Genomic DNA, 12,624 nt, shown 5'->3' on the forward strand with positions numbered 1-12,624 from the left:
TGTTTTCCATTCCGTGTCTCTCCTTCTCCACCTTAGCCAGAGTCATCTCCAGGTCGTCCATGTCTTTCTTCAGCGACACCGCTTCCTCCTCCAGCTGACGTTTCTTGGTCGTCAGCTTGGCGGTCACCTCCTCCTCGTCCTCCAGACGTTCCTGCGTCTCCTTCAGCTTCGACTCCAGAGAGATCTTAGACTGGATCAGCTGGTTGCAGCGATCCTCTGCATCTGTCAAGTTCTCCTGCTCCTGGGTCGTTAAGATGGAGAAAAAAAACATGACAAATGTTCTTTGAGATATTATAGAAAAGAATGGGTTTATAAGACACCAGCTGATTCAAGAAGTTAAAAATGTCATTTGCAGAACTTTCTTTTTCTGAATAAATCAAAAATAAATATCTTAAGTCAAAACTAGAGATCAGTTTGTCTTTTAAAAAAAGAAATTCGGAGAAACGTTTTAGTGTGTCACGTTCAACATCACAGACAGGCCTGAAAACAGGTTAGTGAACGATATAGAGCAGCATGGAGGCCAGTGAAAATGTTACTTGTTTTTAAATCTCTTACATATTCAGTCTTTCTTTCAAACTAATTTTGATCGATGTTTGAGTGGAGACAGGTGTGTCATTGTATCTCGCTGGTTAAGGGGCTAAAATAGTGCTGTCACTTTGGTGTTGTTTCCATCATAGCTGATAAGACACGATGAACACCTGCGAGACTCGAGTGACCCGGGTGTGAATGCTGATCATAACCTTAAATCCAGATGTTAGCGGATGTTAGCAGAGTTTTTCTGCAGGGGTAAAGGAGATTTACTTACAGCCTGGAGCTGCAGAGCGAGGTCATTTTTCTCCTGAACCAAATCCACCTGACGCTCCTCCGCCTCCCGACGCTTTACCTCTGATCTGATGGAGAAAATAAACAAACCAAAGTGTAGGAAAAACTCTGAGCTGCAGATTTAAATTCATGTTGTACATTTTACTTTAGAAGTCCTGATTTATATAATCATGTTGACAGAGAGCAAACAGCGAACTCACCTGTCGAAGGCCTCCTTCAACTTTTTGAACTCCTCATTGAGAGCAGCCAGTTCCTTCTCTATCTGGGCGCTCCGCAGCAGGGGGCGGAGCTTATAGAACAACATCATCCACGGCCAAGTCCTCACACTGAAGTACGCTCTGAGGTTGAACTGGATCACCATTATGGCATCCCTGAGGGGAGGAGTCACAGACCACGCTCATCTTTACAGTCTAGCTGATGTTTTTACAAAGTCAGGTTTTCATTCTTCCGTCAGACGTTCAGATCAGTGGAACGTTCAGCTAACTGAGGAGGTTAAAGTTGCCCCGATCACAGAACAGTCACCAGGAGAAAATGTTGGCATTGTACGTTTCTGAAAACTACAGATACGTTCGATACATATCATACCAGTGTTTCTAAAGTGATGTAGTATCTGAGTGGACTCTGTCATAAGGAGGTGGAGGGGATGGTGGATGGTGAAACACCTGGTTGAGACACCTGCCAGACTGCAGACCACTGTTCAACACCAGCAACCTACAAAACTGGTTGTTTGTTTTTTAGTGACTTTTAGCCAAGAAAGAAGGTTGTTTTTGACATTGTTACTTTACTGCCGTGGTTGTGTCCTCCAAACCAGGTATGATGAGTCAAACATGATCTTTTCCAACCAGAACTGAGTAGTTTTTGTGCCTAAACATGACTACACATTAACCACAGATGGATCTGCAACATAATAATGTGTAGACGTAACGTATCTGTGGTTTGCACAAAGGTACAATGCCAACATTTATTCTGGCAGCTTGCTGCAGATCCACTGAATTATTTCTTTGCAGTTAGTTTTGATATTGTCATTCATTCCTCTGATGGTTGTCATATTGACCTTTGCACCATCATCTTTTCGCGCTGCACCCTCATCAACTTCCCTCTGGCCATGGCCTGAACAATGGTGAGGAGCTGAGACAGACGGATGTCCCTCATGTCCTCCAGCTGACCCAACAGACCCGCCTTAAAGAACACCTGAGAGGAAATAGATCATCAGAACACCATCTAGTCTTCATCTTATCTTTCCAAACTGAAGTTAGTGATGTTACAAACTGTACGACATATGACACCTATTTAGGCCGTGGTGGTATTATTCACAGTACTGGTGCTGTACCTTGGTGTGTCCAAACTTGTACTGGTTGTGGTCGATGTCCAGAGAGGCCAGCAGTTTCTCCACGGCCTTCCTGCTGTCCACAAATGAGTCCTCTGGAATCGCAGAAGGATTCAAGATGCGGTAACTGAGACAGAAAAGCACATGTGGGTTACCAAAGAGTTCTGGGTCCAAAGGTTCAGCAGGAGTGAAAACTCAAGGAAGAATTAAAGCTCACATCAGATCAGTAAAACACCTGAGACAGAAGCCTCAGTGTGAGTTTGGTTTGGGACTGACCGTTGTTTGAACTCAGCGTACAGGATCCGGTTTGGAAAGCCCTTCCTGCAGATCCTGATCCCCTCGAGGACTCCATTACACCTCAGCTGGTGCAGGACCATGAAGGGATCGATCACACCTGGAAAACACACCAGCACACCTCAAACATCTTCAGCAAGAACGTCAGGATCATTTTGATATTTTAGATTCAATCTGCTGTTTGTTCACTTCACAGGGAACACTGATGTTTTGTTACTCTGCTCTTCTCTCTGTTTTCAATGACTTTGACCTGATGTTCTGTGAGTTTTGGGCCTTTGGTCGGACAAAATAAAAGATTTAAAGATAGTTGACCTTTTTTTTCATATTTTATAGAGAAAATATTCATGAAAAAGATAACTGGCAGATAATGAAGTTAATTGTTAGTTGCAGCTTTGATTGAAACACTGATTGGAACTCTGCTACACAGCATGTCCTCCAATTGTTCCCGCCCTCTAATAAGCACAGGAGCCGTTCTTAAATGCATACCCCCACACTGGTGGTAATTAGCTGCTGTACAAACGGATCATTTCTCTGGGGGAGGACAGTCTCATGGTACGACACAGCAGCTACACGAGGTTGCTGGCGAGCCTGCAGACTTTCAGTGCTGCTGCTGTTTGGTTACCTGGACTCTTGTTGTCATTGGGGATGATGCAGCGGACAAAGTGAGGCTGAGTGCTGCGGAGGTTCGCCATCAGCTTCTTTAGATTCTCCTGCATTTAAACACACAGACAGACAGAAGAGTTGGAAGCGATCTTCAGGATGTGTCTCACATACAAATCGTCCTGCAGCAGAGTCAACAGTCCAACTGACCTTATGTAGCTGTGACACTGTCTGGAAGGAAGCTGCTTTCCTCTTCCTGTGTTTGCCTTCAGCCTTCGGATCACCGGCTACAACAACAAACACATTCAGTGTCACCACACACACACTTATACAGCTGATGTCTCCAGAGTGTGCTGAGTCTTTGCTGTTTGTTAGTCACTCTGTAAGTAATTTAAACTCTGGTAATTACCCATCTCAGAGCTGACGTAGTTCTCAAACAGTCCAGCCATGAGTTTGTTGGAGGATTTCTGGAACAGAGCCACCACCGTCTCGTTCAGAGGATCTCTGTTCTTATCCAACCAGCCTGTGATGTTGTACGGCACCTGCAGAGGGACAAATATCAGGTCATTCTGTGATGTACCATCAGCCATACAATACTCATCATCTACAGTCTCCTCTGTGTCCATCAGTACGCAGCAAACAGGAAACAAACATGTTGTTAAGTTCCCCAAGGCTCCGCCCTCGGGCCTCTTCTCTTCAGCACCTACAGGCTCCCACCAGCTGACAAACCAATCAGTGACATCACCATAGCTACGTCCATTATTCTTCCTGAAATTTAATCCATCATTAGTTACATTGCTGTGTTATTAGACACACGATAAATGTTTCTGTTTTCTGGTCCAGCACCATGAAATTTTATAAACGCTTCAAAAATCTGATTTTAAAACGTGATCTCTTCCCTACTTGTCAGATTTTGACACTTGTGCACAGGCTGTCAGCCTCGGGGTCGTGGTTACGTTCAGGCAACAGAAATACTTGGTTAGGGTTAGGATCGTGGTTGATATGAGTCAGTGAGCCGACTCAGGCTTCACCTCCAGCACGCTGCTGTTCATGTCCCCTGTGAATCCAAACGTCAGCGTTGAGTTATTTTAACTTAAATAATATATGTTGGTGATATGCACTATTTTTCCAGCTGCTTTATAGGCACTAACCATGGGTGTTTGAAGCGACCTGACGCTGTTTTCCCTCAGGGCACAGTGCCACAAAAAGTGGTTGTTTCATAGTTGCATAGCTTAGCTGTGTCTGAGGCTGATCAGGAAACAGAAACAAATTTTTACATAGCAGCATAATTTATATCACTGCTCACTTTTTCTGATCTTGAACCAGCAGTAAAATCACCTGCAATAAATACTGGTCAGTTCCAGCTGGATCCAGACCTTTCAGCAACAGGAGGAAAACGACACCATGTGCTGATACTCACCACGCCGGCGTAATGAACCAACTCAAAGTGTGTCTCATATTTGCGCTTCTTGTCCAGCCGTGGCCGCTGGAAGTTGGGCGACTTCCCGAAGTGGTTGTCGTAGAGTTTGGTTTTAAAGCTGTTGTCTGTGGCCTTGGGGAACATACACTCCTCCTCCATGATGGACAGAATACCCATGGGCTGAAACAAGATTAATCTCTGATCATATCTTTGATCATTCAGAAAAATTCTGTCATCAGATTTGAAATCATCACTTCTGCCTCATTTAATGAGACATATAACCACCTGGTGAGTACGTTTGGATGATGTCAGACATACACACCTTCTCGATGAGGTCGATGCAGGCCTGCAGGTCCAGGCCGAAATCTATGAAGGTCCACTCGATGCCCTCGGTCTTGTACTCCTCCTGCTCCAGGATGAACATGTGATGGTTGAAGAACTGCTGCAGCTTCTCGTTAGTGAAGTTGATACACAGCTGCTCAAAGTTATTGAACTGCAGAAAGAGACAGACGATACGTCTCTGTAGGGTCAAAGGCAGGAAGGGGCGGAGCCAAGATTCATTCGTCAAAGCAACGCCCACAAATCAGATTCTGTTCATCTGGATTGTCTGTGATCATGTTGAAGTCTTTGTGAAGGTGCCGTCAGACAGTCAGTGGTTCCACCAGCCTCTTAAAACTCACCTTCAAAGCTCTACCCTCCACCAAGAAAGATGCATTTATTCATTTAAATGATTTTAACAGAAGAACTGTAAAACTGAATGGCACATATTGGTATTAGTCTTTAAAACTCTTACCCTGCACAACTTTGAATAAAATATAATGTGATGTAAACTTTCCAGAAACAGCTCACAGAAAGATCCAAAGTGACAGTCTACAGTCTGCCAAGTCACTGCTCATGTGGACCGTCTGCAGATTCAGATATTGATTTTATCTTGGTGCATCTGGTACAGAGCTGTGACATGTTTACTGTAGCTGCACTCAAAGGCTGGAGGCAGGTGGAAACTTGAGAGTCACAGAGTCAGCTTCTGTCTGAGGTTTTGGATCATCTTTACCTCAAAGATCTCGAAGCCGGCGATGTCGAGGACCCCGATGAAGTACTGTCGGGGCAAAGTGGTGTATAAGGACGAGTTGATGTGGCTCACCAACCACTTAAACATTCGGTCATAGGTGGCTTTGGCCAGAGCCGCCACGGCGAAGTTCACCTGTAAGACAGCCAATCAGAGTCTTTGTTTAATGGATCGGTTGTTAGCGTGATGGAGCACACACACAACATGTACAAGAGATTGATTGATTGATCGGTTACCTGTTCGACAGTTTGTCCTTTAACGATGAACTCGTGGCCGACTTTGACGCGGGGGTTCAGGAGGCCTTTCAGCAGGTCGGCAGAGCTGATGCCCATCAGATAGGCCGCCTTATCTACACCTAAACACACACACAGACAAAACACACACACCTCTGTAAAGATGACATGGTATTTTATCCAGTCTACACTGATTTCCTTTTTGTTGCTGTTTGTTTTTAATGTGATCCTGATGCTTTTCTCTGTGTGTGTTTTAATGTGCTGTAAATATGAGACAGGATAATTACTGTATCTGTATAACTCGTCTTACTCTCTGTGCCGTCGGCCTCGGCCTGCTCCTCTCTCTGCCTCTTCTTGAACTTCATGTTACCAAAGTGCATGATGGCTCCGACAATCTTGTAGCAGCCATACTTCTCCTCTGGAGTAAAGCCCAGCGTGTCCATGGCGTGCTGCGTGCACACACACATCGTTTATATGTTCTCAGACAATAGTGTGTGTGTGTGTGTGTGTGTGTGTGTGTGTGTGTGTTATTTGGTGGTGAAGAGTGTGTTTGTTACATCAGTGAGCTTCAGCTCCTCTCCGTCATTGATCCCGGTCACTGTGGTCACACCCTGAGAGCAGAACATGTAGTCGTACGGGTTGGTGGTCACCAGCAGCATGTCTGCAACACATGACAACCTCGTTATTACAGCAGGAGACAGTCGTCCCCAGAGCCAGTCTGTGACACCAGGGGTCAGCACGCCCGGGGCCCTGCTCCTGCCTGCTGCATGGCACAGCTCCACAGATACATTAATATAGCCTATATCAGTGTGTGTCACAGCACAACACATTAACACACAGATCAACACTGCCTTTTATTGACTCACTTCATGAGTTTTAATGTTTAATCTGTGTCTGTGTTTCTGTTGGAAAACACTGTTGTTAATTATTTCTTTAATCATTTAATTCCCTGGTATTTCCACTGCAGTTAATTTAAGTCACTGTGTTAAACTGTAATTATGAAATGTTAATAAAGCTGATTGAACTGAATTGAATAGAAACAGCGCCCCCCTTTGTCACTGTGTGGTCACACATAGTACTGCAGCCTGACAGTGGAGACCAGGTGAAGGTGGAGTCATTAAATAACGGACAGGTATCGTCACTGACGTGGAGTGACATCACGGCTCACCGACACGGGACACGGAGAACATCCTATGACGTCACCCGGTAATCAAACTCCGGTCTGAAAACTAACGAGCCGAAGTTAGCATGTTTGACAGTTAGCTTGTTAGCAGGTGTTGCTAATGATGTCAGAGAAGCTACGTCACAGCAAAGATGGTGGAGGGAGGAGAAGAGTTCTGTCAACATGTCAGAGAGAGAGACACCATGATGAGGGACAGACAGACTGCTGCATCAAGACAGGTGAGTCAGATACCTGTCTGTCTGTGTGTCTGTGTCTGTGTGGGTTAGGGTTGACCCGCTCGTCACTACTCAGCTCAGTCTACAAAGGCTGTACACAACAGTAAGGCTATAGACATTCTATTCTATTCTATTCTATTCTATTCTATTCTATTCTAATCAAAAGAAAGCATAGAATAATGTACTGAAGGAGACTGTTGTGCCATCACATTTTTTTGTGGTTTGAGAGGAAAGATCCGGTCGCCGCTGTGCAAAACTTCGCAATACAATTAGGTCCGACAAAAACTCCGGAGTCCCAGGTAGTTGGACAGGTAGTTGGACAGGTAGGTGGACAGGTTATTGGACAGGTAGGTGGACAGGTAGTTGGACAGGTAGGTGGACAGGTTATTGGACAGGTAGGTGGACAGGTAGTTGGACAGGTAAGTGGACAGGTAGTTGGACAGGTTGTTGGACAGGTAGGTGGACAGGTGGACAGGTTGTTGGACAGGTTATTGGACAGGTAGTTGACAGGTAGGTGGACAGGTTGTTAGACAGGTTATTGGACAGGGAGTTGGACAGGTTATTGGACAGGTAGTTGGACAGGTTGTTGGACAGGTAGGTGGACAGGTTGTTGGACAGGTAGGTGGACAGGTAAGTGGACAGGTAGTTGGACAGGTTGTTGGACAGGTAGTTGGACAGGTTGTTGGACAGGTAGGTGGACAGGTCAGTGGACAGGTTGTTGCACAGGTTATTGGACAGGTAGTTGGACAGGTAGGTGGACAGGTAGTTAGACAGGTTATTGGACAGGTAGTTGGACAGGTAAGTGGACAGGTAGTTGGACAGGTTGTTGGACAGGTGGACAGGTAGTTAGACAGGTTATTGGACAGGTAGTTGGACAGGTAAGTGGACAGGTAGTTGGACAGGTTGTTGGACAGGTGGACAGGTAGTTGGACAGGTTATTGGACAGGTAGTTGGACAGGTGGACAGGTAGTTAGACAGGTTATTGGACAGGTAAGTGGACAGGTAGTTGGACAGGTTGTTGGACAGGTAGGTGGACAGGTGGACAGGTTGTTGGACAGGTTATTGGACAGGTAGGTGGTTGTGGGTGGAGTCACCTTGTAGCTCTGGCTTGTAATTGGACAGGATCTGGTAGTAGATGTGGTAGCTTCTCTCTGCAGGCTGCTGGAACACCACCCTGGACTTTTCCAGAAGATCTGATGAAACACACACATTAACACACACAGTAACACACACATAAACACACGCAGTAACACACACAGGAACACAGTAACACACACATAAATACACAGTAACGTAACACACGCAGTAACACACGCAGTAACACACACAGTAACACGCAGTAACGTAGCACACGCAGTAACACACACAGTAACACGCAGTAACGTAGCACACGCAGTAACACACGCAGTAACACACACAGTAACACGCAGTAACGTAGCACACGCAGTAACACACGCAGTAACACGCAGTAACACACACAGTAACACGCAGTAACACACAGTAACACGCAGTAACACACACAGTAACACGCAGTAACGTAACACACACAGTAACACACACAGTAACACACGCAGTAACACACTCTGGTGTACTGCAGCACTGTTATATATAGAATGAGTACATTTATATTTGAACCCAAATCAAAGCAGAGGTCAGAGGTCAGTGTGTTGCTGCTGTGTGTATTTTAAAGAGTGTTCACACACAGTCACACTGAGATAACTGTGACTCACAGATGTCGATGTCGGCAGACGCCAACCTCCCTGTCGGCCCAAAATGAATCCTGATGAACTTCCCCTGAGACACACAAAGACAGACGAGTGAGGATGTTGTCCTCTGCTCCGCCCCCTGCACCACCCCCCTGCTCCGCCCTCAGGCCTTACACTGACTTTATTTAACTCACAAAGCGAGAGGAGTTGTCATTACGGATGGTTTTGGCGTTGCCGAAGGCCTCCATGGCCGGATTGGCTTCGATGATCTGGTCCTCTAAAGATCCCTGAGGACAGACAGACAGACAGATGGACAGTTGGACAGACAGAAAGACAGACAGGTAACTTAGTGCAGCTATTAAATCAATCTCAAACTAATGTGATAATAAGTCAGAGTCGATGTTTAAATGCTCTCTGCAGCTCTGTGAAGCTGAGCTGATGACACGAGACACGTGAGGACGCTGCCTCAGCTCTGATCTACAGTTTTCACCATTCTGACATTTTACAGACCAAACGACAGATCAATTAATTAATCAAGGAAACTATTGACCCTCATAATAAATACCCTCATTAATAAATGTTGCATAAAGAGAAACATGACTCACTCCTTTCTTCACGTTCTCTCCCAGAGCAGCGATGATGGCAAAGTACTGAATCACCCTCTTTGTGTTGACTGTCTTTCCTGCGCCAGACTCACCGCTGACAGGACAACACAACACACACACACACACACACACACACACACACACACACTTTCACCAATATTACACTGCACTTAAATTTAAATTAAAAATGTGTAAATTCAAATTTGTCAGAAAAGTAAACTCTGCAGCCTGTCACGTTGAATCTGATCTGACTCACGTGATCAGCATGGACTGGTTCTCTCGATCTGCAGACACAAATAAAAATCATGTCAACAAACAGCCGAGGAGAAAACATGAACATTTTCAGGACCAGAGGACGAGCCCTGTCGTCAAAGGAATTATTCCAGATTATTTTATATATTCAATAAAAAGTCGTGTCAGTCGTAAATAACTTCTGCAAACGCAGCTCTCATGTTTCCTCACTCCTCCTTCCTCCCTCCTTGAATTGAGACGTCCCTCAAGAAAGCAGGTCTCTAACGAGTGATGGAGGACAGAGGAGTGGAAGATAGAGGAGTGGAGGATAGAGGAGTGGAGGATAGAGGAGTGATAGAGGAGTGCAGGGTAGAGGAGGGGAGGATAGAGGAGTGGAGGATAGAGGAGTGGAGGGTAGAGAAGTGGAGGATAGAGGACTGATAGAGGAGTGGAGGACAGAGGAGTGGAGGATAGAGGAGTGGAGGATAGAGGAGTGGAGGACAGAGGAGTGGAGGGTAGAGGAGTGGAGGACAGAGGAGTGGAGGATAGAGGAGTGGAGGATAGAGGAGTGATAGAGGAGTGGAGGGTAGAGGAGTGGAGGGTAGAGAAGTGGAGGATAGAGGACTGATAGAGGAGTGATAGAGGAGTGGAGGGTAGAGGAGTGCAGGGTAGAGGAGGGGAGGATAGAGGAGTGGAGGATAGAGGAGTGGAGGGTAGAGAAGTGGAGGATAGAGGAGTGATAGAGGAGTGGAGGGTAGAGGAGTGGAGGACAGAGGAGTGGAGGATAGAGGAGTGGAGGATAGAGGAGTGATAGAGGAGTGGAGGGTAGAGGAGTGATAGAGGAGTGGAGGGTAGAGGAGTGGAGGGTAGAGAAGTGGAGGATAGAGGACTGATAGAGGAGTGGAGGGTAGAGGAGTGGAGGACAGAGGAGTGGAGGACAGAGGAGTGGAGGATAGAGGAGTGGAGGATAGAGGAGTGGGGGACAGAGGAGTGGAGGATAGAGGAGTGGAGGACAGAGGAGTGGAGGATAGAGGAGTGGGGGGGTAGAGGAGTGGGGGATAGAGGAGTGGAGGATAGAGGAGTGGAGTACAGAGGAGTGGAGGATAGAGGAGTGGAGGGTAGAGGAGTGGAGGATAGAGGACTGATAGAGGAGTGGAGGACAGAGGAGTGGAAGATAGAGGAGTGGAGGGTAGAGGAGTGGAGGACAGAGGAGTGGAGGATAGAGGAGTGGAGGATAGAGGAGTGATAGAGGAGTGGAGGGTAGAGGAGTGGAGGGTAGAGAAGTGGAGGACAGAGGAGTGGAGGACAGAGGAGTGGGGGACAGAGGAGTGGAGTACAGAGGAGTGGGGGACAGAGGAGTGATAGAGGAGTGGAGGATAGAGGACTGATAGAGGAGTGGAGGGTAGAGGAGTGGAGGGTAGAGGAGTGGAGGACAGAGGAGTGGAGGATAGAGGACTGATAGAGGAGTGGAGGACAGAGGAGTGGAGGATAGAGGAGTGGGGGGGTAGAGGAGTGGAGGATAGAGGAGTGGAGGATAGAGGAGTGGAGGATAGAGGAGTGGAGGACAGAGGAGTGGGGGGGTAGAGGAGTGGAGGATAGAGGAGTGGAGGACAGAGGAGTGGAGGACAGAGGAGTGGAGGATAGAGGAGTGGAGTACAGAGGAGTGGGGGACAGAGGAGTGGAGGACAGAGGAGTGGAGGACAGAGGAGTGGAGGATAGAGGAGTGGAGGACAGAGGAGTGGAGGACAGAGGAGTGGAGGATAGAGGAGTGGAGGCTAGAGGAGTGGGGGACAGAGGAGTGGAGGATAGAGGAGTGGAGGATGGAGGAGTGGAGGACGGAGGAGTGGAGGACAGAGGAGTGGAGTACAGAGGAGTGGAGGACAGAGGAGTGGAGGCTAGAGGAGTGGAGGACAGAGGAGTGGAGGAGAGAGGAGTGGAGGACGGAGGAGAGGACGACAGAGGAGTGGAGGATAGAGGAGTGGAGGGTAGAGGAGTGGAGGACAGAGGAGTGGAGGACAGAGGAGTGGAGGACAGAGAAGTGGAGGATAGAGGAGTGGAGGACAGAGGAGTGGAGGACAGAGGAGTGGAGGATAGAGGAGTGGAGGGTAGAGGAGTGGAGGACAGAGGAGTGGAGGACAGAGGAGTGGAGGACAGAGAAGTGGAGGATAGAGGAGTGGAGGACAGAGGAGTGGAGGACAGAGGAGTGGAGGGTAGAGGAGTGGAGGACAGAGGAGTGGAGGACAGAGGAGTGGAGGACAGAGGAGTGGAGGACAGAGGAGTGGAGGATAGAGGAGTGGAGGACAGAGGAGTGGAGGACAGAGGAGTGGAGGATAGAGGAGTGGAGGATAGAGGAGTGGAGGACAGAGGAGTGGAGGATAGAGGAGTGGAGGACAGAGGAGTGGGGGACAGAGGAGTGGAGGATAGAGGAGTGGAGGACAGAGAAGTGGAGGATAGAGGAGTGGAGGACAGAGGAGTGGAGGACAGAGGAGTGGAGGATAGAGGAGTGGAGGGTAGAGGAGTGGAGGACAGAGGAGTGGAGGACAGAGGAGTGGAGGATAGAGGAGTGGAGGACAGAGGAGTGGAGGACAGAGGAGTGGAGGACAGAGAAGTGGAGGATAGAGGAGTGGAGGACAGAGGAGTGGAGGACAGAGGAGTGGGGGGGTAGAGGAGTGGAGGATAGAGGAGTGGAGGACAGAGGAGTGGAGGACAGAGGAGTGGGGGGGTAGAGGAGTGGAGGATAGAGGAGTGGAGGATAGAGGAGTGGAGTACAGAGGAGTGGAGGATAGAGGAGTGGAGGACAGAGGAGTGGAGTACAGAGGAGTGGAGGATAGAGGAGTGGAGGATAGAGGAGTGGAGGACAGAGGAGTGGAGGATAGAGGAGTGGAGTACAGAGGAGTGGGGGACAGAGGAGTGGAGGATAGA

The 12,624-nt window shown here is 47.7% G+C and overlaps 1 protein-coding gene across 1 annotated transcript in view; it reads right to left on the reverse strand.

Annotated features, from left to right (window-relative positions):
• The window catches only part of LOC125892425 (myosin-7B-like), a 35,638-nt gene that overhangs the window by 16,347 nt on the left and 6,667 nt on the right, over positions 1–12,624 (reverse strand). Inside the window, exons 6-25 of the mRNA XM_049582440.1 lie at positions 9,728–9,755; positions 9,472–9,565; positions 9,061–9,153; positions 8,891–8,954; positions 8,255–8,353; positions 6,320–6,423; positions 6,073–6,211; positions 5,766–5,884; positions 5,515–5,664; positions 4,786–4,956; positions 4,464–4,643; positions 3,453–3,585; positions 3,254–3,330; positions 3,066–3,153; positions 2,426–2,543; positions 2,153–2,276; positions 1,877–2,013; positions 1,023–1,193; positions 806–890; positions 1–241 (exon numbers count right to left, since the gene is read on the reverse strand). The exon at positions 1–241 is cut by the window's left edge and continues 2 nt beyond it. Of these exons, the coding sequence (XP_049438397.1) occupies positions 1–241; positions 806–890; positions 1,023–1,193; positions 1,877–2,013; positions 2,153–2,276; positions 2,426–2,543; positions 3,066–3,153; positions 3,254–3,330; positions 3,453–3,585; positions 4,464–4,643; positions 4,786–4,956; positions 5,515–5,664; positions 5,766–5,884; positions 6,073–6,211; positions 6,320–6,423; positions 8,255–8,353; positions 8,891–8,954; positions 9,061–9,153; positions 9,472–9,565; positions 9,728–9,755 (2,415 nt within the window). The remainder of the gene's footprint in view (positions 242–805; positions 891–1,022; positions 1,194–1,876; positions 2,014–2,152; positions 2,277–2,425; positions 2,544–3,065; positions 3,154–3,253; positions 3,331–3,452; positions 3,586–4,463; positions 4,644–4,785; positions 4,957–5,514; positions 5,665–5,765; positions 5,885–6,072; positions 6,212–6,319; positions 6,424–8,254; positions 8,354–8,890; positions 8,955–9,060; positions 9,154–9,471; positions 9,566–9,727; positions 9,756–12,624) is intronic.

This window comes from Epinephelus fuscoguttatus, linkage group LG7 (genome assembly GCF_011397635.1).
Source record: "Epinephelus fuscoguttatus linkage group LG7, E.fuscoguttatus.final_Chr_v1".
NCBI lineage: Eukaryota > Metazoa > Chordata > Actinopteri > Perciformes > Serranidae > Epinephelus > Epinephelus fuscoguttatus.